The following is a 26,962-nucleotide window of genomic DNA, read 5'->3' on the forward strand; positions in this document are numbered from 1 at the left end:
ATAAATCATTTCTCAGTGCTTCGTTTATCAAGCCGTGACCCCAGATGGAGACCAGCGGTTGATCGTTTAGACTTTCTCTCCTCCACGGGTCTCAATCTTAGAGCAAATATAAATATGTTCTGGAAACATAAGTTATCTTGCGAGTGAGTCTTCTGTGTGTAGAAAGAGACAAAGTGTGGGAAACCAATGGAAACGAAAACAAGAGTCAAGAACATTCCTACAAAAATATACCTCTGGAATCTATAAAAAATATAAGTACTTTTCGGCAAGTATCAAACCCATGGGACCAAACCCTGATCCGTATCGTGCTCAGTCTACATTCAGGCAATGGCTCGATGGACCATCTGTTTCGTTGTGAGTGTGAGTAGCCAAGGGCTCCAGTTCCGTGGTAGGTTGGGAATCACCTTGCGGTGGGGCAGTTTGTAAATGTTGTGTGGGGCTGATGGAGCCTCCTGTGCTGGATGGTGTTACCAGAGAGTTGTCCATGCTTGAGACACTGGCAGACCGAGAGCGATAGGGCGGTAGCTCGGTTTGGCTTGGAGTTTCCGTGTCCGAGGGGTAAGGAGGTGGTGGCAGTGAAAACCATGGTGGTCGGGAACTGGAAAAAAGATATATGTTTGTGTTATTGTGATGTGTCATATCCCCCCGGTCCTTATGTGTTGCCGCTGACTAGACCTGTTGTAGGCTCAAGCCCAATCCCTATCTTGGCCCAACTTGCCAGGAGAGAACGGTGAGTCTGACAACCCCCTGACCTTCCATCTTTGTGTCTAGAAGGGAGAAACCCCTTCATATCAGGCAGATGAGTCCAACATTTAGCCCTCTATCTCTACGGCTGGCTCTGTCATAGCTTACACACATTTAAGAAATGAGCCCTTGATTTTGGGCTGTTACAAAGTTTTATACAGGTACACTTTCCCCGGTTCCTCATCAGCTCGGTTGGGAACACCATACCACGTTGTCCTTATAGGCAACAAGGATGTCAACCTGGTGTCACCTCTTCTGAAAATCATCACCTTGCTTCTGCCCCTTTCAAATAAATCTAAAAAAGCCCCTCAATCAAACCTCACTACTTGAATCGCTCATAGGTGCCCTGCTTCACCATTTCCCATCTTGATGATAACAGACGGGTAGTTTGTGTACTATTTACCAGCTATGTTGTGCAACCTCCTCCAACCCAGACACACACACACACACACACTCACCTGTTTTCCTGCACTGCTTCGCTATACGAAGGAGGAGACTCAATGTTCACTGGCTGCTGGAAGCCCTCATTAGGCATGTACGGGATCTCATTGTTGACGTTGTAGGCAACGCGACATTGATGAGGATGGTCCAACACTACCAGCCTGGAGAGGAGCAGAGGATGCTGGAGCCGGTGCACAGGGAGGCTCATCAGATTGGTGCGCTTTCTCTGATGGTGAAGGACTAGAGCCAGCAGTCCTACCACCAGCACGAAGATGACCGAGCTGCCGATGATGGTATAGGTAATGCTGGGGTAATAGAGTAGCTGGTTCTCCGATGACACGTACTTCTGTTCGCTACCTGCTTCTGCGAAGAGATAAAGGACAAATACAATGTACTCATAATTGATGGACGTAGACATCGAGTGGTGCCAAAGCATTAAACAACACTAAGAATAAGTTTAGTCATTTTATTTGTATCCATCCACACCAGGAAAGATAGAAATTGAGCTTTGATGTCTATTCTTCCATAGAGCTGTCCCCTTAGGGGTGTATTACTGTCTAAACTCACCATAATAGAGAATATGTTAAGGACGCGGGGTCAGGATTCTACTTGCAGGCATTTCACAGAAAATAAAAAAAAAAAAGATGAGAAAAACAGCTTTAACAGAATCGGTGATTTTGATCTATTAAAGGATCCCCCAGAGTTTGGCTGCGTTCTGACTCATGACAGTGAATCTGTTATAAGGCAGTCTGCCAGACGCTGAATTAAGGTCACGAGCTGCGGAAAAGAAAGCGCGCTTGTACACAGATTCCCCCAGAATTTTATGCTGTGACATTTACATACGAGGACACCGAATAATCGTTACCTGCGTCCCTTAGCTTATAAAACAAGTTCAAACTTTTGATCTCGGATACCTATTAGCCAGAATCAAATATGTGTACACGCACACACACACACACACGCTAACACTAAGACACAGTTTGTATTTCAGTTATAAATGCCAGAAAAGCAGGTATCGCTTTAATTGTTAGAAGAATCAAAGTATGTCTTGTGTTACAGACCAACATATATTTTGACATATACAGTGTTTTGTAGACTTTTGTGTCACGAGACATCTTTGGAGGACAAACGTAAAACGTAAAGAAGCAACAGACAATCCAGCACATTGCCTGGAGACGATTGCTACGCACAGCGCCATTGTTGGGAAATGCCTACCGAGTCGTTCGAAGTCTTAAGAGTATTGCACACGCTAAGAAAATCTTCTTTTACATTTGGCTACAAAGCGACAGCAGCGTTTGTTTCCATTTGTCCACTTTTGCTCCTCGGCGGAAGACGTGACAGTCACTTAAAACGCTGCTCGGAATCTCTCTCGGAGGACGCGGCGCCATCTGCTCTGTGACACGGTGACATTTCGCCGACATGATGAAGTCAGACTTCTAATCCCAAATTTCCAAAGCAATAAAATGAAACCGAAATGGAAGTAATCTTACGGTAAAGCAGATAAGTGGGGCTGAAATATTGTTACATTGATGTGAAGTGGAAGACGTGGTCGGACCTCATCTCTTTGGCCACTGACAGGGGAACGCTGGGACTTATCTGCTCTTGGACTCGTTGACTTGAAACATTGTGGCAATTTTCCTCTTTTATTTTTTTTTTTTTTAATTATTCTCTTTATTATTTTGCTTCTAAAGATCACACGGATGCTTTAACGATCACCGGGAGGATCCATCACTATAAGATAGAAGACACCTTTTGTTGACCTTCTAAGCTCACCGACGCATCTCCTTTGCAAACGCATTAAAGGAATATCGGTTCCTTCTATAAGGTTTTGGATGAGGTGGGCAGCTTGCGTTAAATCTTGGGGTCCAAGATTTTCCTTTGGGAACCCATGGAGTCATCTGAGTAAGTCGCTAGCCCTTGAGCCCTCATTATTAAGGCTTATGGGTCCATGTATTTCAGTGGATATGCCCATTTTCACTGGGTCAGAAGAATATTATATCCCTACGATGGTTGATTAAGCTAGGGTTGATGGGTCGCTATATAACACGTTCTTTTATAGCGACTAAACAACCAGTTTTAAAATATATAAGAAACTGAACAATGGCACATCGCTAACAAAAGGTGTAAAAATATACCAACAGCTCATATTCTATATATATCTTTATTCACACATGGAATGGTTGATACAAAATAACACAGCTTGCTAATCCAATTATTAAGGTTAATTATTGTTATTATTACTGTAATTATTATTAGGACTTTCGTCTTTGTGCAATCTGTCTCTATCCCTTGGACGGTTTATACTTTTGCCTCTATAGGTAACCAGTTGCAACCCATTTAAAACCGGAGAGGGTTTTGATGGCTACTGAAATAAAAATCTTGGATCAACAGTCAATCGTAGAGATTCTATGGGGTTCATAGAGAGCCAACTGATTGAAATACAGATTTAAAGGGACATGATCAGAAGTGAGTACTCTGGGGTTATTTTAATGGCGGCGTGATGGTGGGATGTGGATGTTTGGGGTGGTTGCCCCATCTTTGCCCAATGCCATGCAAACTGTGTCCAGGAAATGTTGCCTTCTTTGTATCATTTTAAATATCTCTAAAAAAAAAAAAAATAGTATTATAATTATGATTTGTAATATGTGGATAAGGGCTATAACTCCATGAGTTCCAGTAACACATTTCATAGCACATGTTCTACAGCGCATGCTCGATAATAATTTACCCTAAACATTCTGTATCCAGCGCAGGCACAACGTTATTTCTTTTGCTGCTTGCAGGTAATGTTGCATTCGCGGTGTCCAGCGGATGGGTTACTGCCTGTCTTAAGATGTCCTTACTTTATTCTTTGTCCGTAGAGCTGGATTATTCCTTAATCGCGGTATCGGAATAATACAGCAACATCACATCTCTGTGATTCTCGGTGTCGGAGGTGATAATGCTTTCAGAATCCGTGTAAGTTCAGAAGACGGAGGTTGAACAGAGTGCAGGGCAACGTCTCCGTCTCCCCACCCAGCCAGCCGATTGCTGCCCTCCGAGTTTGCCCTGAGCCGGTGTTGAGGTAGAAGGAGGTGATAAAAAAAATCACGCTGGAAAATGAGGTTTTTTTCAGTGAAATCATTCAGTGCAAACCCCACTGCGGCGTCACCGGGTTCCCTTCGGAGGGCTCTTTGGCGATGGCTCCTTCAGTGAAAATATACTGAGATACTAGGCTCAGAATAATACGCCGTGATCACAAACGCTAATGGTAGTCACTTAAGATTTGTAAATGAAGGATATTAGAATATAATGACTTTTAATGTAAGGAAGGAAAGGACTTGCGACATGTATTTACATTCCGGAGCCCCCAAATCCCTGATGCTCCCCTTTCCTCCCTGATGCCCCTCTTTCCTCCCCCGATGCCCCTCTTTCCTCCCCCGATGTCCCTCTTTCCTCCCCCGATGCCCCTCTTTCTTCCCCTGATGCCACTCTTTCCTCCCCCGATGCCCATCTTTCCTCCCTGATGCTCCTCTTTCCTCCCTGATGCCCCTCTTTCCTCCCCCGATGCCCCTCTTTCCTCCCTGATGTCCCTCTTTCCTCCCCCGTTGCCCATCTTTCCTCCCTGATGCCCCTCTTTCCTCCCCTGAGGCCCCTATGTTCTAGGAGGTCAGAATGTTTGCTGGGTATGGGGGGGATCGCAGGGTTCTACAGCCCTAAAAGCCCCGATAATGTGCATAGAAACAGCAGGAAAATTAGTTTATACATTAAAATTGTGTAAATAAAATGCAATTCTTCTTCTTCTAATAATAACTGTTCTTCCCAGGATCACATTAACCCTTAACATACACAGGATAGATGATTCTGGCTGATGACGTCGATGTAAATGAGAGAATTCTAATAAAGGGGCAAAATGTAATTCTTTATATGTTGAGGTTCTGCACCAAAATATTTTAAAATACTAATAAAACGTATTATATGCCTACCCACTGCCCTTCTTGGGTCTGGTAAGTCTGCTTTAGCCGAGGTGTAATTTTATTTTCGGGGTAGTGAAGGAAATTTAAATGCTCTGCTAAACGGTAAATCTCAGATCCGAATTCCAGATCTCTGCGGAGATCTGCCGGTCTAATCCAAACAATTTGCAGAAAGCCAACAGGACAGCGGCTCTCTCCGCAACGGCCGATTGATATTCCGAATCAAGCTCCGGGCGTTCAGACAAAGAGAATTAACCCCTCACACGCCGGAGGTTTAAATCCCAAATCCCGGGCAGTTAGCCGCACGATATTAATCAATACGTAGCTATCTGCGCTGTGATTAGACAAAACGGAATTTGGCGTTTGGCATCACCGGCTTCGGCAGAGAATCTTGGTTTTGTTCGTCTGTAACTTTACCAAAAAATGATGGTAGAGCCCTGCGGCCGGCAGCTAAAGCTGATACGGACATTGGGCCCGCTGTACAGAACAAAGATCATTAAAGGGCATCCTCCTGAGCAACGGACGAACAATTAAATACTTTGCAATAACCTCCATATGAAATTCATTAAACCTGCAAAAAAACTACTTACGAGAAGCTGCAGCTCCAGAGCTGCAGTGCCCCGCCTCCACTGCGGTTCTGGTTCATGTTCCTATTGAAATCAATGAGAGAGGTTTCTGCGCATGCACTTGGGGAGTCTCATTAGACCTTCCCCAGAGAGCTCTGAATGCTGGCAGGTGGTAAGTGTATCACAGCTGGGGGGGCAGGGAAGGGGCTTTTGGGGCAATTCTGCAGAATCTATTTTTCAGGGGGCATCATGGAAATTCAAAGCGTTATGCATTACAGGTGGCTGAGGGGTCCCTTTAAATAACACGGCGGCAGTGATACAAAGGGGCGACACGGAGTTTATTCCTGAACGTTTGGATTGATCCTTTGGGGGCAACGACTTCATATACAAGACTACTTCATCCCAGCTTGCCCTTAGGGTTTATGGTAGTAATTCGTGTGGTCGGTCATCTTCGCTGATATCACGATCAGTTTGTATCCATACAGAGAGGGATGTGACCTTGTGAGCAGCACGCCGCGCATGTTTCTCCACTGTCACGTTAGAAAGTCCATCTGTTCGCCGTACACGAGATCTGATTAAAATCTGCTGGAAACGCCACACAGCGACGATACACCGGGATCTTAAACGGATACGCAGAGGAAACCAGCGGGAGCGATTTATTATGGAAATAACACAGAAGGGAATATATATTTGTTATAAAACATGCTTTTTTGCTATTTAAAAAACCCAAGGACCCGCGTTCCCACAATAAACCTACTGTGTGGCATAGCAATGGTTAATATATGTCAGATATAAAAGGAAGACCCATAGTTTACTCTCAGATATCTTTCTGATTTATTAAATGGTAATAACCCCCCCCAGCGCTGTATACAGTAATATAACCCCCCAGCGCTGTATACAGTAATAACCCCCCAGCGCTGTATACAGTAATATAACCCCCAGCACTGTATACAGTAATATAACCCCCCAGCGCTGTATACAGTAATAACCCCCCAGCGCTGTATACAGTAATATAACCCCCCAGCGCTGTATACAGTAATATAACCCCCCAGCACTGTATACAGTAATATAACCCCCAGCGCTGTATACAATAATATAACCCCCAGCGCTGTATACAGTAATATAACCCCCAGCGCTGTATACAGTAATAACCCCCAGCGCTGTATACAGTAATATAACCCCCAGCGCTGTATACAGTAATATAACCCCCAGCTCTGTATACAATAATATAACCCCCAGCGCTGTATACAATAATATAACCCCAGCACTGTATACAGTAATAACCCCCCAGCGCTGTATACAGTAATAACCCCCAGCACTGTATACAGTAATATAACCCCCAGCGCTGTATACAGTAATAACCCCCAGCGCTGTATACAGTAATATAACCCCCAGCTCTGTATACAATAATATAACCCCCAGCACTGTATACAGTAATATAACCCCCAGCACTGTATACAGTAATAACCCCCCAGCGCTGTATACAGTAATATAACCCCCCAGCGCTGTATACAGTAATATAACCCCCCAGCACTGTATACAGTAATATAACCCCCAGCGCTGTATACAGTAATATAACCCCAGCACTGTATACAGTAATATAACCCCCCAGCGCTGTATACAGTAATATAACCCCCAGCGCTGTATACAGTAATATAACCCCCCAGCACTGTATACAGTAATATAACCCCCAGCGCTGTATACAGTAATATAACCCCCAGCGCTGTATACAGTAATATAACCCCCCAGCGCTGTATACAGTAATATAATCCCCAGCGCTGTATACAGTAATATAACCCCCAGCACTGTATACAGTAATATAACCCACCCAGCACTGTATACAGTAATATAACCCCCAGCGCTGTATACAGTAATATAACCCCCAGCACTGTATACAATAATATAACCCCAGCACTGTATACAGTAATATAACCCCCAGCGATGTATACAGTAATATAACCCCCAGCAATGTATACAGTAATATAACCCCCCGCGCTGTATACAGTAATATAACACCCCAGCACTGTATACAGTAATATAACCCCCCCAGCGCTGTATACAGTAATATAACCCCCAGCGCTGTATACAGTAATATAACCCCCAGCGCTGTATACAGTAATATAACCCCCCAGCGCTGTATACAGTAATATAACCCCCAGCGCTGTATACAGTAATATAACCCCCCAGCACTGTATACAGTAATATAACCCCCCCAGCGCTGTATACAGTAATATAACCCCCAGCGCTGTATACAGTAATATAACCCCCAGCGCTGTATACAGTAATATAACCCCCAGCGCTGTATACAGTAATATAACCCCCAGCGCTGTATACAGTAATATAACCCCCCAGCACTGTATACAGTAATATAACCCCCAGCGCTGTATACAGTAATATAAACCCCCAGCGCTGTATACAATAACAACTCCCCAAACATAACCCCCCGTGTTCAGTTATTACTGAATACGGAGTAATGACCCCCCAGCCCCCCCCAGGGTTATTCTGGTAAACCCCCTTTTATTTGCAGACCTGGAGGCTGCCATGTGATATTTTGGGTGACTTTCTTAGCGTTCGGCTTAGTGGTTAAGACTCAGCCACTCTACTGTTTACTGCGAGGCAGCGTGATTTCAGTCAAAGCGTAATGCCGGCCGCTGTTGGTACTACGCTGCGTTGGGTACATTTAAATCGTTACACAAGGGCCGAGACATTATTCGCAGCAGCAGCAAAGGGTCTCAGAATTCTTACAGCGATCGGATATCCGCCAGCGCCAGGCAATGCCTACAAATCAAAATTTAGAATTTGAATACAATTCCAGGGGAGGCGTTTGGATAAGTCTCTAACTTTGCTGCATTTAATTAATTGTGAGATGTAATACGGCGATAATGCTCCGCTGGAAATTAAATATTATTATTATATATATTATAGGAATGTAAGGTGAGACTGCTCGGTGGATCGCGGCGCTGGGGTTTTTTTTTTGCCTTGAGAAATGAAAAAAAACAGTAATATTTTCTAGATAACGCCAGTAATTGAATTCCATTCATCAACATCCCAGATTTGAATCAGCCAATTCAGCTTCGCTGACGCTCCGTGCCTGGAGGTTTTTTTCTGTTTTTTTTTTGTTTTTTTACAAAAATAACACTTTCCTGGTTGCTAAAGTAACAAAAAAAAAGTCTGATTTCGTGAAACTCTTCCCTTGGCACAGAACATGGACGACGAGCGATTAAGAAGATTAAAGCGCTATGATTCCTATTACCTAATAAAAATGTTGCTTTTATGATGCCATTACTATTAAACCCCAGTGCTTGTGGGTTACACAAATAAACGGCTACGCGTCATCTACCCCGGAAAGAAAATTGTCCAGAATTCCATAAAAAAAACAAAAAAAATTACCAAATAAATGTTCAATAGATGTCACAACTAAACAGGGCCGATGGCAGACTAATGAAGTATATTTTATTTATTAATATGATTTATTTTATATTTATTTAAAGAGGACATTGTAATGTTCTGAACATTTTCCGAGTTATAGTACTATAGAGTTCGCTGAACATATCAAATTGCATGAATCTTTTTAGGGGGATGGCATTTTTGTACGCACACGGCACTTCCTGTTGTACAGACGAGCTACCCGCTGCGCAGAAAGTGCTTTTAAGATCGAGTGCAGAAGGAAAACAATTCCCCCGTACGGCTCCAATTCAACAATGTGAACTTTAAACATGGCAGTACTCAAAGACATAAATTGGTGCAACTTAAAATACATTCCTACAACAGAGATATTTGGTTTAGCGATAACTGTTCCTTGAAATATTGAATATTAAAGATTATAATTGTTAGATCAAATTCTTCCCTACTTTGCGATTACCGGCAGACTCGTCTTTTATATATTATTTTAGGTGAAGGGTCTGCCTCAAAGGCACTCGTGAAGTTCTCTGATTTACTCCAAAGTAAGTAATTTCACGTCTACACATTTTGGATAAAATGATAGATTTTCGCGGAGAAGGGAAAATCATTTCATCCCGTTGAGGAGAAAGATTCCTAAACGCTGATATTTTGTAGCAAACCTATAACTAGTTAGCGTTGAAGAGAGAAAGAGCCCATGCCGACTTCAATGAGGAGAGCAGCGGGGGGCAGCCAGAAATCTCCTGGCATCGAAGATAAAACCCGTCAGCGGCCGCGCTGGAAGTGGGACTTGCAAGGGACACGGAACAAAAATATAATGACGCTCGGATACACAGAGACTGGAATGGCTGCCAACGGCACTCGAAGGAGAATAAAGGAGCGTATTAACGTCTTCCATTAAAATAATTCAAAGTAAATATTCATGCGCTCGGCTTGAGCCTTGACTACGACGGAGAACGTAAGGACATTCCAGTATAGACTACTACCTATGGAGGAGACCAAGATGGCTTCTCGTTAGTAATGTTCCCGAGGGACTGGATAGTTAATGAAAGGTATCCAGGCCCTGATTACACCTGCAGGAGCTCATTATAAAGACCCAGCAGGGGTAACCCTGCAACCCCGTTTGGTTTAGGAGATTACGCAGTGATGGTAACCTGGGGGGTCAAAAACCATTACAGCCCCGCAGCCAAGAAACTCCGCTATCCGGAAGCCTCGACATTTCGCTGCCGTTTGTGCGCTGCGTTTTAAGTCAACATTTTCCAAATAACGTAAAAATACATAGAAGGCGTGTTTCGCTTCTCGTTGGAGTTTAATTCCTCGAAACCTCAGTCTCCGTCCTGTTTCCTCTGCGGCGCAAACATGCGCGTCTTCCCTATTCTTTGTGCCCATTAGTCCTTGGAATTGAAATCTTGCCTTGAATATAATTCATAAAAATCTTGAAACATGAATGATTTCTAAGGAACAGCATCACTTGGGTGGGGGGAGGGGCAGAACTGTCATCTTCACCCTTTTAGTGCAGGTAAAAAAGTAATAATTTCCTTCTTATGTAGTTTTTCTTCCATTTTTTTATTATAATTTTTTTCTTCATTGTTTTAACAGAAGCTCAGTAGGAACGGGTGGCAAAACACATTTAAGATGATGTTTTTCTGTCCTTAAGTATCCCCCCCCCCCCGCAAAGGCTGCTTGAACCAATCAACAACGACCAGCAACTTAACAATTGGGGAGAGCTAATAATAATGGGGAGGAATAATCATGAAGAACAGGAAGTTGAGACGGATGCTCCCGTACATAAGGCGGGTTTTAGGGCACGTGTACTGGTTAAATGCCATTTCACGTGTTTACATGATATACTTAACCGTAAAAAAAATGCTAAAAACGGAGAAACAATGAAAGGGTTAATAGTTAAAGAGACTCCGTCATCTGCTTCTGGGATGCCGGCGGCAATTTGTGAGCGTCGGGATTCTGCAACAGAGTGATTTGTCTATCCTGGCAGAGCTTATATTAATCCCAACGCACAATACACGCGGCACAATAGGATCACGGCGAAACGCAAGCTCAGCACTTTGTAACCGCGCGTGCCCAGAGAAGACAAAAGAGTCATCCTCCCGCTAAATACAAAGACGGGTGAAAAAGAGCAAAAAAAAATAATAATAACGAATAAATAATAAGAAATAAATCATGGATTTGGTTAAATCTGTCCCTTTAAGGACCGCCGCCGAAGACGCACACCCCTTCCTTGCCGTTATTAGCATCTTTGCTAGAGTCTTTGCTTTGTGTGTTTTAATCTTCTCTTAATGCTTACGGGGTTAACAAGTCATCGGGGAAAAAAGGCAGCAATGGAGGGGAAACATAAAAAAAAAATAAAAATCATAAATTAAAATAAATAAATAAAATAATAATAATAATAAAAGAAATTCCCGTAAGCTTCAATAGAGATAACGCGAACTTCAATTAATTTCTCCGGCAGTTATATGAAAATTCCGGGCATGCGAAGATAGGTCTGAGTGCGGCATAATTATTGGTGTTTTTTTTTTTTCCTTCTCCGAGTATAATTATGATGAATATGCATGAGGCAGGCAGGACCGAGCAAGCAATTGTGTTTAATTAAACTTTTAGCAGGCTTTGGCTTTTATGACGGATCCGTAAGAAATGATTTCGGACATCCGCAGAACGTTCGTGGATCGGAGGACGCTCCCAGCCGGGGGATCTTCGCCATGCCTTAATTCGCGCCGCAAATTGGCCCTCAAAAGCGTGATAATTGGAATAACGCAAAAAAAAATTAATAAATACTGAACACAGGTGGCGGTATTAATTGGGGCCAGGCACGAAAACAAAAACATTTCAGCACTAACCATTAGCGCTACGAATAATATCTGACTCGACAAAATTCCGCAGCAACTGTTTAGCGGCTGATGTTCTTAAAGGGGCAGTAACACCATTTTTTTCTTAGGTAAGTGCTTTTTTTTTTGCGGAAGCCTTTGTTCCAACTAAACGAGTCGCGGTTCACTTGAAATCCATCTGAAGAACGGACCTCTGAGGTCCCGGAAGCTCACAGGAGGCCGCTTGTCTCCTAGACAGGTACCTGGATCACGCGTGCTCGCAGCCATGTCCCATGCAGTATATTGGCACGCTAGCCTGTATAAGAAGGCTAATGGGCCATCGAGCTAGATGGTGGCAGGAGACTCTGCGGAGTGTTTCACATAAGAAGACTCTGCAAGAGCAAGGAGATATTGGAGAGGGTACAAGCAGACCTTCTCTAAAGGAAGAGATCCAGAAGATCCCAAGGAGTCAATCCCCGTTCTTGCCCCCTCGTCCTACGCACCATTAAGTCATGGGAAAGGCTGGGACCCATAAGAAAATGCTCCTGGAGATTTGGGACTGTTGTCAGCTATGGGTTAGCTATCATCTCTGCTGTTTGAATTGTTCGAATAACTCACTGGACCGAAGAGCAGGGCATCTTCAGAGCAATTTATTAATAAGACAGAAGTGCAGCAGACAGGTCTCCGTAACGTACGCGTTTCTTCCAGCGCGGTCGACTGCTTCCTAATATATAGAAACAGCAAAGTGAAAAAATCTCCGAGATAATGTCTGTCGGATCTCCTGCCCGGCCATAAAAAGCACATTTATCGAGGCTTTTTGTTGCCAGTAAGCAGCCGATGCACTTACAGAGTTTTCTGTAACTCCCCGAAAAAAACTGTGAAATATATCTATTGCCAGACCAGCTCGCTCCGTACAATGCGGCCGTAAAACCGCGCGCTCCATCTTCATTTCAGATAGTGTCAGCTCGGGCCATAAATGCTATTGATACCCCCTGCCTGAAAACGCAACCCTTTAGACATCTAAACACTTTCTCCGCGGAAGAGATAATGATAGATTTGTGTCGGTGTCGGTCGGCTCGGAAGGGCGGAGGGGGGGGGTTATTCTTGCGGCTTTCGCCCCCATGCTGGGCAGATTCCCCCCCTTCTGTGAGGTCAGAACAAACGGCGCAATCACTCTGTTTTACGAGGTTCAGTTTGCAATCTGGACGCATTAAAATGAAATGGATTAATCGATGCACTTATTACTTGTCCAAAGCTTTAGAAGCATATATCAGAAGCGACTATTCAATAGCTGGACCCAAAAGTCAGAGAAATTACTGTATTTGCTCGATTATAAGACGACCCCCCTTAATAAAATAAGAATATATATATATATATATAAATATTTCTGCACCTCTCTTTCCGTGAATCGTCTCAAATGTTCTGGCTCCTGGAGTACTTCCGCGAAAGGGCGGAGCTCCAGCGCGCAGCCTTTCCCCCGTTCCTCCAATCAGAGCAGAGGGAGAAGAGGGTATGCGCAGAGTCTCCGCCCTTTTGCGGAACTACCTGGGATAAAGGAGGTGATACCGAGGAGAAGCAGACAAAGAAGGATGACCGAAGAACAAGAAGAGGCAAGAGAAGAAGCAGGGCTGCGGGAAAGGAGAAAGGGACACAGAAGCGGCGCAGCGGAGAATGTAGCAAGCCATTAGGAGAGAGCGTGAATGAGAGAATGAGAGCGTGAATGAGAGAGTGAGAGAGTGTGAGTGATAAGTCGGCGGTGCCGTGTATCTGAGCTCTGAATAAAAGATGACCTAGATTAAAAGAGAAAGTAGTTTTTCAGGTGATTTTTTTCAGGAAATAATTTGCCTTATAATTGAGGAAATACGGTAATAGCTTCTGATGGGTACACTTAATCCCCATGTATATACCGCCCAACTGTCTCTGTTTAGGATAGTGGTCCTGTGTGGCCCAAATTCCTCTTTCTTCCTCTGATGCCCCTCTCTTTTGCTCCATGCTTCTTTTTCCTCCCCTGATGCCCCTCTTTTCTAGGTCAGAATGTTTGCTGGGTATGAGGGTATCGCAGGGTTCTACAGCCCTAAAAGCCCCGATAATGTGTATAGAAACAACAGGAAACGGCTTTATAAATGAAACTGCGCAGATGAAATACATTCTTCTTGTAAATGACTTACTTAGTTACATAAATGGCTGTCAAGGGAAATGAAGGAAAATCTGCATGAGATGCCCCGGCTATTCCTTTGGCGGAGGCAGATGAGATGGCTGAGCCGGAAATTATAATAAATACGTTAAAAACGATACACAAGTGATAAATTATGGATTCGGAATGTGGGAAAGTGTAATTAAATCCTGTTAACGATGCGGGGTGACCCGGTCCTTCTTGCAGGGGAAATCTACGAGGGTCAGCCTTTAATAATATCTAATTAATGCAATGAAATACAATTACATCTGCCTGCCAATCACCTCCGACGCAACGTTTAGTAAATAAGCCCCACTTATTACTAATTGTATATTTAATAACATTATAGGAAGATAAATATTTTATTCTAATAAATAAAAAAAATCTAAAAAATGTATCTTGTTAATTATTGTAGTCTAAGACGTCTTCTTCCACAAGGAGCTGACGATTAGTTTGGTGACGGTAACTTAGAGGAAGTAGTTAAGAGCCAAATATGTTCGGATATTAACTCTTGGGGATACTGTTCAAAAACATTAATTGCACTCTCTGCCATGTTAAATAAATCAACTTTTGAATTTCTTTTATTTTCTTTCCTCGGAAGGTTTAATTGCGGTAAAAAAAACCCACAAAAAAAACGCTCTATGGCAACTGCTTATCAATGCCTGCTTTTATGTCACATGACTATTAAGCATTCCCTGAAAAATCAGAGATTAAAATCATTATTTCTGAGAAGGGTTGGGGTATTGAGAAGTACGGAAAAAGCGTGTTTCTACGCGGCATTAATTTATAAAAGTGTTCAGCGCTGTGGATTATCCCGGACAAATTGCAGCACCAAGAAAAGCCACAAAGAGTTACATATCTTCTCGTTTCCAGACAATGGAAATTAAGCCTGTTGAGAACACGGAGGCTCTGAACAGCTTTTCTGCCTTTACTGCTGTATTTAATTACACTATTAATTATCTGAGAGATGCTTTCTCCACACCGCTCGGATCCCACTACGGCTCGTAAAAAACATTTCTCTCCCGGTGATATTGCAAAGCAAATGTTAGTTGGTGGCATGTCGGAGCCAGTCCCAGACCGGAACGGGGAGGAATAAGCTGTAGAGAGTATTTGGGCAGAAACAGTTATCCTGCCCTCAGCAGAACAAAGCAAAAAAGAAGACAGCGCGGGGGTAACAATGAGCTCTGTGCAGAGCGGAGGGCGATCAGCAGCACGTTTCAAAGCGAAACCCTATGTTGGGTGGGTGGACAACCCCTTCACAGGGTTAAATGTTTTCCTGCACCGACATCAAATGCAAAATAAATAAAAGAAAAATATTACATAAAGAGCAGTCAAACCTAACCGAGTTATTTTTCATTATTTATTCCACACACAAAAAAATGCTGAATCGGCGTCACTCTCTGTTTGCGCTGCATTGTGTTTCTTTCTTCTGGAAATATTATACAAAGTATCGGAATTCTTCGGGTCTTCTGGAGCGTACCAGTATAAGCCAGTAAATCACATACTCATAGAGATCACGATATACAATGGCACAAAAAGGTCGGGAGCCGGGTCGGGAGCCGGGTCATGCTCCGATTTAGAGATCTTGCACCCCAACGCCTGGTAGTGTAAGAGTAACACAGAAACACAGAACAGACGCATAGGAATCTGTGTGCATTAATGTTACCAATTTATCAGGCTGGCAAGCGATGCATTGAAACATAGATTGCTCACTCGTATGGGGTTTAAATGGTTAAATGCACTGTGTTTTGTACCGCGGATGCACGTACTGGATATTCATGGCATCTCCCTGGAGAAGACCAGAGGCCCCCCCGGAGCAGCCATTATTTGCTAGCTAAATGTCATCCTCTCCTCTCGCTTGTACCAGGGGATGTTAGTTGGCTGGAGCTGTGTATTAGCTAATGGGATGTGGGAGCCTCGGCGGTGAGGCTTCGTTTAAATACAGCAAACCCAAGCTGCCTCCAGCCGCGAGAGTGTCACGTGGCCTTCCATCCACCCACATATTTCAATTTCATACCAGAGGTCTCTCAACAAAGAGACCTACCTTATCTGTGGCTTTAATCCTGTGAGGACAGGTGTGGGATACATTAATGTAGACTAATGTTAGTTAAACATGGTCTTCATGGCCAATTATGAGGCAAACTCTCAGCGTCACTTTGTTGAACCTACTGTCCCAACTCTCATATACACAATGCTCCACCATGAGGACCTACTGTCAGAGACACGATGCTCAACCATAAGGACCTACTGTTAGAGACACGATGCTCAACCATGAGCACCTACTGTCAGAGACACCATGCTCAACCATGAGGACCTACTGTCAGACACTATGCTCAACCATTGGGACCTACTGTGAGAGACACCATGCTCAACCATGAGGACCTACTGTGAGAGACCCTATGCTCAACCATGAGGACCTACTGTGAGAGACCCTATGCTTAACCATGAGGACCTACTGTCAGAGACACTATGCTCAACCACGAATACCAAATATCAAAGAGACTCTGCTCAAGGGTAAAAAGCAACGGCCAAAACGCTGTACCCAACCATGGGATCCAACTGTCAGAGTCATTCTAGTCAACTCATTGTCCAAACTGTCTGAGACACTACAGAACCAACAACCACTACTCTCAGACACGCTGAGCTTGCCATTGAGTACCTGAATGCTTATAAAGACTGAGCGAACCAGCTCTCAAAAACACCATGTTCTATGTTCTACCTCTCCAAGATACTCAACCCGCTGTCCAAACTCTGAGATTCCGGAAGTCATTAAGACGAGGACCAACACTTGGATACATCACATCAAAAGCAACCATCAAGAACACAGTACTCAAAAATAACCCCAACTGTCAGAAGCATATTGCTTGACTATAGGTTTCTACTTCATTTCTGCGTAACAGCGGATGAAAGCAGTGCAGAACCATAGAGGCATACTCTGTAAATGGTTTATCCTGCAGTATTGACATTTTAACTGCTTGCCTTGGGACAAACTCCCTTCCAGAACTGTTGCTCAATATTGACGATATATTTAATTGTTCCTATGACACCTCGGTGTGCTCCCTGCACTGATTCAGAAGCCGCTGTAATTAAATGGTGACGTCGCCCCCAGCCTCTTCTTAATCAGCATTCTTTGGCCGGAATCCCAGGATTGTTTGTTTCTGTCTCTCTTTTATTATCTTTCTAAGAGAAAATCGTTCTGGCACAATGAGCCTCCAATCAAAGGTTTCTTTGTACCAAGCCTTGTAGGGCCCAAACATTTCCAGTTAGAATGGTTTGGCCCCAAAAGTTGAATGTGTAAATTATGTTCCTTACAGTCCCCCCCCCCCCAATCTGTTATAGGGGCTCAAAGGGTTAGGTTAGGAAAGAACAGGAGGCATTGGCTGAATGGGAATGTTTAACAACGAGTGAGTACAACAAGCTTTGCGATTAAATCTGGTTTCCGGCATCTGATTACTCGAAGTTACCAACCCGTTTCCTTTCTAAGGGAGCGTTCCTTAGGAATTACAAGTGAAAGATGTTTAGAGGTGCGTAAAAACCCTCGCCCACCTCGGAAAAACGGTGGTGCCACTTTACGCCCTGGGAAAGCTCATGTATATCTCTTCTGACCACTTGTGACACTTCAGGAAACGATGAGTTTCCGCCATATTGTGTTCTCATTGACGTTCCAACGGACGTTCCCATGGAAGTGGACGAAAAAAGTAAGCTTTTCCTAAAATTCCTCCAAACTCTAAATACCTTTGTTTATATGAGTACCGTGTCTGACATCATCATACATGGGACCTCAGTGACATCACAGGTTTTTTTTTTAATGGTTACATTGTATCAGTCAATAGCTTTGTCTCTTTGCCCAGTCTACTAGGCAAACAGGCTAAGCCCTTAATCATCGTAGCAAGCAGTGGAATGCCTCGGTCTTCAACATCTAAAGGGGACTCTCTGACTAATGGGGAAGAAACAGAATTAGCTCTGCCGTAAAGCACCAGCTCTTTGTGGTGTGTCTGTAGGGAACGTCGTCAGCCATCACCTACGACGTGACCTACGGGTCTGCGGATAAAGGAAACGTTTTGGAACGACATAAAACCCAATTTCCTTCGGTAGTTCACAACATTACTGTTTCCAACCCCGCATTTCATATTTATTCTACCCGTCGGGACATCTCCTTTAAAAACGGCTAAACAAATAAACGTTATTATAAGATCTAAACATTTTTATGCTGCTACTTCAAGCCGAAGGTGTCCTTTAATCGGTTTGTGCGCACATAAACGCGCGCCGTTACACGTTGGCAGTCACGTTCCGGGGGCTGAATGCAGAATACGGAATATTCCCTTTACGGCTTGTGATTTCATATAGATAGAGGCATACGTCGGCAAGGAGATGCAGACAGATGGGGAAGCGGAGATGAAGAGGAGGGTGTTTGAGGAGCGAGAGAAAAGGCAGCTGAGTAAAGACTGTTGAGCTCTGTACGATAGCGCGTGATGTGCCTTTTTTTTTTTCCCTCCCCAAATGCACGTAATTGTGGCATTTTTTCTCTGCGAAGCACACACCTCGTACGCCAGATCTCCGTTATCATAAACCGGAGCTGATGAAGGATCCGGGCCGTCATCCAAGAGATTAACAGCCTTGTGGTTCGGTTACTAAACATGAAAGCTTTAAATTCCGAACCATGAAATAAAAAGCGCTCTAAACGCCTTGGTTGCCAGGTGGCTCGGGGGGTATATAACAGGCATAACCTGTGAATAGGAGCTTATTATGCGCTGTGCAAATACGATGCTTAATTACAGACCGGGCGGATGCGAGGGCGCATCTGTCTCTGCTATGGAAGCATGCGCGGACAGGGAATCGGACGGGAACAAAGAGGGACTGGGGAGGTGGCCTAGATCAGCTTATTGCAGCCAAAACACTAAAGCCTTTGGAAGCGCGATCATAAAGCCGAGCGGTCGCAATCACAACACAAACGTGCTCAATACAGCCTACAGCTCGTCCGTTTTTAAGTATGAGTTTCCCTTAGGGAAGCAGGGATTGGTGGCAGCCTGTGGCAGAGCCAGCATTATCTAAGCAATCTTCTGCCCTAAGGTTCTCTCCCTTCTTCTCCCCTTATCCTTACGTGGGCTTTCTGAACCCGTGAACACCAATCAGCAACTTAACAATATGGGAGAGATGACTTGATGGGGAGGAAAAATCACAAAGATCCTAGGTACAGGAAAGTATACACAAAAGGTGGGTTTTAAATACAGAAAATCTTATCAAAATAAAATACGTTATTCTTCTTAATTTTGTGACCCGGAACCCCCGACGATGGAAACGGGCGAATGATAGGGTATGCCGCAGATTAAGCAGGGGGGCTTCAGCGCTTGCATTGCTCTTGTTTAGGCAAACAGGTGTTTGCAGCATTACAATGTATCGTCCCACGGGTTTCTGCTCCTCTGAAAAGCTTGCAATTATTATACAGATGGCACGAGGAGGTTTTATAAAAAAAATATATATATTAAAATTCCATAGTAAAAAATCTTAAAAATTCCATCAATTTCAGAGGGCAGCAGCTTTTACACTCAAAGGACTAGAAATATGCGTTTCATTTCATTTGTATGATTATTATCTTTTATACCGTTTCTACAACTGCCATATTTATTCTTAGCATAATAATAATAACAACAATAACAATACTAACATAATAATAATAATGATGATAATAATACTTACATAATAAATAATAATAATACTAATAAAACTAACATAATAATAATAATAATACTAATAAAACTAACATAATAATAATAATAATAATAATAATAATAATAATAATAATAATAATAATACTAACATAATAAATAATAATAATACTAATAAAACTAACATTATAATAATAATAATAATACTAACATAATAAATAATAATAATACTAATAAAACTAACATAATAATAATAATAATAATGATAATAATAATACTAACATAATAAATAATAATAATATTAATAAAACTAACATAATAATAATAATAATAACATAATAAATAATAATAATAATGGTATTGTCTTGTAATAATGTTACTCTCTTATAATTGTGGCAAGCTATTGATTCTAATGCTTGTATTGTGAATGAATGAAGTCACCTTTAATTATGTAGGGGATTCAGCAGCGACCGATATAGATTGTTACTGACGTACACTGCAAATATTTTCATTAATATTGGATAAGGTGGGTCCTCTAACACCCGGACTTCGGTGCTTTAAGCCCCTCTGCCTGAGATGATGAATAACGAGATGCAATGTAGGATCCACTTCTCTAGCAGCCGAGGGGTTAATGAAACGGGGCATTATTTTCAGAGAATCAGAATGCCAGAAGCCGCCGAGCGGTATTGTTTTATGGAAAGGGTCACAGATAAAATGGAAGGGGCTCCCTGCAGAGCTCCTAACAGCTCTGGCTATAATGGAAATCAGACCGCCTGGGACAGGCAGAAGTTTACATTTAATGAAAAGAAGGGCTGCGTTCGCACACATCAGCCTTAGCAAGCAGGACAGGGGGCCAAACCCCAGCCAGCCCAACCGCTGCGGGTGACAAATACTATAATTCTCATCCACACGAAAAGCAAATATGTTAATACCTCCTAAGTGTCCCCCTTCAGCAGGGCAAGTCCCTCCTTGGCAACCTAATCCCTCCACCCTGTTTTTAGGAGCTGTATACTGGGGTGTGGAAATTAATGCTGAAGATGTCCCCACGTATATTTCTCCCAAATGTTTGTGTTTAGAAGGGTCCGTCCTTCTTTGCTACCCAAATCCCTGCATCCCTCTCTCCTCCTCTGATGCCCCTCTTTTCTAGGAGCGCAGAATCTTTGCTGGGTATGAGGGGATCGCAGGGTTCTACAGCCCTAAAAGCCCCGATAATGTGTATAGAAACAGCAGAAAATGGTTTTATAAATGACATTTTATAATATATGATTCTTTTTGTAAATGTCTTATTCCACCTGATTACTGTTAATAAGTCGCAGACTGTTGGGACTTCTTTTCCCGTGGCTGGGTGTTGTGGGAACTGAAGATTTTGGGAAACCTCGGTTTCTGGCCACATAACTCCTTATTGGTGTAAAAATCATAATTTATAGCCCTCCGCATCCTCCTCTGCTGCCCAATCGTCCGGCATCGTTCTATATTGGTGACTATTTTCAAGGAATCCTTAGCGGTCTGCTCCTCGAAGTATATAGAGACGGGGTATAAAAATGACGTCTCCTTCGAGTCTGTTCGCTTTAAGGACTACTTCACAACGGGCTCGTGCTGCGCTCTCCGAACACCAAGGGGAAGGGATCTTAATTAATGCAGTTAAGCTCAAAGAAAGGCAGTTTAACCCTCAGCCGCCAGTCAGGTATAAAAAAGAAAAAAAAACTTGGATAAAAGGCAAGAATGAAGAACGAAGTTGAAATGCGCGGCGAGGGATCGGACCACCCTGGGAAATCACTCGGCTCTATGAGCAGTAGGGGCTTATTCACCGGCGGGGAAGCACCGGAGTTACCGCACCGCGCTGCAAAGAGGAGTCGACTTTGCCAATGACATTTAGTTTAATTTTATCACCAGGCTTAATGTGGTAACTATAAAATAACTGAAAAATTATCAATTTATATATATATATATAATGGGAGTGTTTCAGGCTCATTTTAGGAAGAACTGATTTTCTACCAGTGGTTTTAGAATTCAAATTAACAGTGAAAACCTATGTGCGTCATCATTATATTCAAGTCAAGACCCGGGCTTACGCTTCCCGTAAAATATGGAACCTCTAAGCCTTTTGAGATCGATGTATTGTATTTTTTTCTGAAGATGATCTTAACTTGTATAGAATCTTTAATAAGAGGCTTTTTAACAAGGCTCTCAGATCTTTCTAGATCCAGATAAGGCTTAATATGACTTAGGTTCTTCTCACCCCTCCCCCCTTCTCATTCCACCCTAATTGAAACTGTCCAATTAAGGGTTAATGTTTTAGAACGGTCCAACTCATTTAGTTCTGTACCAGTCTGTCTTAATGTGTGTTGATATTACTGTCAAGCAGTTTATTGTACGTTATAATAATAATATTACGCAACTGAATTGGTTGTCGCTCTATAAAGAAATGGAACCAAATGTATTTATTGATATCTGAAATGTAATTTATATATTTTTTATTTTTTTTTTGCTGATAATCCATTATTTGCATTTCTTTACTCGAAAGTTCATAGAATGACATTTCAGCATTCGGTAAACGTACGAGGAACCCGCTCCAATAATGCATTCTCCGGCTGCGCAGCGAGTATCCCGAAGGACGCGCCTGCACTGGGGTCATTAATGATATTTTTGCTTAGATCAACGATACCTGTAAACGACATCAACGATACCCTGATACAGACAAACGTTTTATTATTACAAAATAAAGCTTCAAAGGGGAACTTCAAAAAGCAATATAAACTACCGTTCTAAAGTTTGGGGTCACAGACATTTCCTTGTTTTTAAAAGAAAAGCATATTTTGTCCATTAAAATAGCATGAAATGGATCAGAAATCCAGCACAGGCGGGGTTAATGTTGCAAAAGACTATTGTAGCTGGAAACGGCTGATTTTTAATAGAATCTCTTCATAGGCGTACAGAGGCCCTTTATCACTCCCATCACTCCTGTGTTCCAATGGCTCTTTATCACTCCCATCACTCCTGTGTTCCAATGGCCCTTTATCACTCCCATCACTCCTGTGTTCCAATGGCCCTTTATCACTCCCATCACTCCTGTGTTCCAATGGCCCTTTATCACTCCCATCACTCCTGTGTTCCAATGGCCCTTTATCACTCCCATCACTCCTGTGTTCCAATGGCCCTTTATCACTCCCATCACTCCTGTGTTCCAATGGCACTTTATCACTCCCATCACTCCTGTGTTCCAACGGCCCTTTATCACTCCCATCACTCCTGGGTTCCAATGGCCATTTATCACTCCCATCACTCCTGTGTTCCAATGGCCCTTTATCACTCCCATCACTCCTGTGTTCCAATGGCACTTTATCACTCCCATCACTCCTGTGTTCCAACGGCCCTTTATCACTCCCATCACTCCTGGGTTCCAATGGCCATTTATCACTCCCATCACTCCTGTGTTCCAATGGCACGTTGTGTTTGCTGATCCAAGTTTAAGTTTAAAATGCTTAGAAAATGTTTTTTTGCAATTACGTTACAGCCAGAAATCTCCTTGATTTCCATGAAAACAGCTTATATCTAAGTCCCTAAGGCTAAATGCACCAGATCTTTATCTTTAATACTGACATTCTTTTTGACGTGTATTTAGGAACATCTGGGAAATATAACAATTTCTTGTTCCCACGCTGCACAGTTGCATGTACCGCAATGTTAAGTGGCCATGTGACCCCCCTCGAAAGGCTAATTGCATAGGTCATGTGACCAAACAGGGATAATCACAGGGTATTTCTCTGATGTAATATTTTGAGGTTACTTATTGCTATTATGTGACATAAAACACGTTTTAAAAAAAAAACGGAAGGAAAACCAAAAGGAGAATTGGTAAATATATTATTTTATTCTAATGATTTTATTATAATATTTCACTTTATTAGTGCAAACAAAAATTAGTGCAATTGGTTTGTAAAACAGCACCTTTTAAGTAAAATGGGTGCTATTTCAGATTGTGTGTCAAATAAAAAAAAATAAAAATAAAAAAAAATAATCAAAGTTGCTTCTGCATGGATATCGGGACTTTGCGAAGCTCCTGATCTCTGCGCTGCATTAATTCTAGTTTTCTAAGATATATTAATATTCATGAATCGTAACCACTAGCCTCGGAGTCACAAGCACACCGTGGCCTCTGATCCTCGATGTAAAAATATCTCAAGCCACGTAAAACCCCCTTAGAAAGGAATGATCTGGCTGGGTTTCTCTGCTCTCAAACGATCGTCACCTTCCCCACATTTCTCCTGGCAAATAAACACCCCACAGTTGTACATGAACTACAAATCCCATCATCCAGGAGGCTGGTTCCCTTAATTCTTGTTTAGATCACCCATTCTTAAATTCCACTCTAATAGCCCCATGCAACACCAGCATTCACCAAGAGGGGGCGTCAGTTGCTGCCTCCCTATAAAAGTATTCCTTATCAAGCCATATAGCAGAGGGGTTATTCTTGCTAATATATATATTTTATATATTATATATATGTGACCGATGTTATGGTAGTTTCTAAGGTAAATGTAGATTAACAATTAATAACCAAAAGATATTGATATTTCTTCAGCGCAACTGATTATCTAGCTTCTTTTTTTGTTTTGATCCTTTTCTATATACATGTTTCATTGTTTTCTATAGCGCCATCTTATTCCATAGCGCTGTACAATGGGTAAACAGGACAAAACAGGTACTATATAACATAACAATTTGACTTACAGAAACAGGAGGTGAGGGGGGGTAGGGGTGCTCAAAGGAGCTTACAATCTAGAAATAGGTACAAAACGCAATAGTTACAGCGGCCGGAAACAGTATTTTCTTTCTAGTAAAAAACCCAACTTTTTCCTGCCGTTTCTATACACATAATTGGGGCTTTAGGGCTGTAGAACCCTGCAATACCCTCATACCCAGCAAACATTCTGCCCTCCTAGAAAAGAGGGGCAATAGGGGAGGAAAGAGGGGCATCAGGGGAGGAAAGAGGGAGCATCAGGGGAGGAAAGAGGGAGCATCAGGGGAGGAAAGAGGGAGCATCAGGGGAGGAAAAAGGGGCATCAGGGGAAGAAAGAGGGGCATCAGGGGAAGAAAGAGGGGTCATCAGGGTAGGGAAGAGGGGCATCAGGGGAAGAAAGAGGGGTCATCAGGGTAGGAAAGAGGGGTCATTAGGGTAGGAAAGAGGGGCATCAGGGGAGGGAAGATGAATAAGGGGATCTGGTCATTAGGAAGAATTATGGGTTTGTGCTAAATTATATATATATATAAAATGACTTTCCTGTAGGCTATAAAATGTAGCAGTTGTTGAGTGGGAATTTATACCCACCCGGGACCCGCTAGATAACTCTGAAATAAAGCAGCCGAATGTGACCCGTTTGCAGTGATGTGTAATTATGGCTGAATAATTACATCAGCTCGAGTGTGTTACGAGAGACAAAGCATTTGCATTGTCACATGGGGCAAGGTGCAATTACTTCCCATAAAGACGCGTCTCATCGCACTCATAAAATATTAAGGAGCCGGAGAAGGCTTAATTAGAAAAGACAAAAATAGCAGGGAATCGGGAAAATATATCTACGGGGCTCCGTCTGTTTGCATTACGGAGGCCGCTTTGGTGAGAGGGCCGGCGGATCGGCGTCTGTGGCAACCACCCGTTGTCTTGTGAACAGAAAGGAAGGACTACAATGTATCCGAGCTTCGCGCCGAGCGCTCGGCTCCAACCGGTGGAGCGGCTGGTGGGAATAAATCATCTCCGCGTCTCCGAGATCTTTTATTTCTCCCAGTCCGAGAGACAACATAAAAAAAGAAGAATTTTACCATTTTACTAGGGAGAGGGGGGATAATAAAATGGAAAAGAGTGGGTATTTTTTTAACACAGCCCGCAAATCTCTTTTCTTTCTGATTTGCTGACGTGCGGAGATATCGGGAGGCGTTACTGCGATATATTTGTGTACATTCGGTAAGCATATCCGTGTCCTCGTTTGCAGGAATAAATTCTCTTTTTTGTTAAATATCAAAATGCGCAAGACGTGATACTTCTCGGGTGAGATAATTCTGTTTCGGGGAATAAGGGTTCTGGAAGGGGTTTGGATCCCTTTTGGATATTGGACCCCAATGTAAAATAAACAGAATATTATGAATATTATGTAAATAGACAACGCGAAGGCCGAAAACGGATTGCTTTTTTGTAAATGATAGTTGGATGAAAACTTAAGGCAGAAGAAATAGGACTGTCTCTGGAAATCCAGGGCGGTTGGCAGGCATATGTGATGCGTGAATACCAAAAATAGTTTTTTTTCGATAATCAAAACGTTCTATGGGCTTTCCTCTTGGCTATCGTTAAGTCCCTCAGCAGAAATGTTCATCCGGAGGGATGTTCTGCCCCTTCGCTGACGCCGCCTGCGTTATCGGTAATTGGGTAACCCCGGGAATGGCCGCCGCGGGGGTTGGATATCCCGCAGATACATTCCTTATAGCCCGAGGGGGGAGATTGAAATCAGCTCCTGCGATGATAATTCATGTCAAGAATTCTTCATGGAAACTGCCACGATCACCTACGGATAAAGCACTAAGTTTAACCCTATGAACGCCGCGGTACATAGTCAACTCCAGCTTTGTATTGTCCACAGTAATGGATGGCAGAACCAAACTAAGGGGATCATGTATGTCGACGAGGGATGCCGGGAATAATGGTTTGTGTGAACGTTAGTTAACAATTTCAGATGATTTCTAAATGAAAGCATAAAAGGATCCGGCACAATTAATTCTTTTAATGACCTCTGTACTCTCCGAGAGTTATGCTGGCGCGGTGTGAGGCTCGTCCGGCTTCGGAAGGGAAAGAGCCGGAGTCGCTCTGCTTAACGGCGCGCGCGCAGCGGAAAAGCTTTTAACGCCGCAGGAAGCCCCGCGTAAAACGCATTTCAGTGGAAATCAGAGTCGGTACAATTGTTTGCGCCGAGGACTAATGTCACGCCGAGCCTCTGGGAAGAACAAGCAAACTGTCAGGCTGTAAAAGAAATAAACCCGCTCAACGGGAGCTCGTCCTTAAAGGCTGCACAAACCGTGGGGACCCGTTTCCAGGCGGCTTAGTGTCCTTGCCCCGCATGCGCAACCTTTCCTTGCTCCAGTGCCAGAAATGATAATAACAGCGACAAATGATACTCTGGTGTGACCCCTACACTGTGCCCCCCCCTCCGGA

At 43.0% G+C, this 26,962-nt stretch overlaps 1 protein-coding gene across 1 annotated transcript in view; it reads right to left on the reverse strand.

The window, feature by feature from the left end:
- Window positions 1–309: 309 nt before the first annotated feature.
- Window positions 310–26,962, reverse strand: part of LOC149280178 (low-density lipoprotein receptor class A domain-containing protein 3-like) — a 36,710-nt gene continuing 10,057 nt past the window's right edge. The window contains exons 5-6 of the mRNA XM_089500747.1: window positions 1,203–1,548; window positions 310–598 (exon numbers count right to left, since the gene is read on the reverse strand). Coding sequence (XP_089356873.1) covers window positions 310–598; window positions 1,203–1,548 — 635 coding nt within the window. The remainder of the gene's footprint in view (window positions 599–1,202; window positions 1,549–26,962) is intronic.

This window comes from Sceloporus occidentalis, unplaced genomic scaffold (genome assembly GCF_023333645.1).
Source record: "Sceloporus occidentalis isolate IW3139 unplaced genomic scaffold, rSceOcc1.0.p SCAF_158, whole genome shotgun sequence".
In the NCBI taxonomy this organism is placed as follows: Eukaryota; Metazoa; Chordata; class Lepidosauria; order Squamata; family Phrynosomatidae; genus Sceloporus; species Sceloporus occidentalis.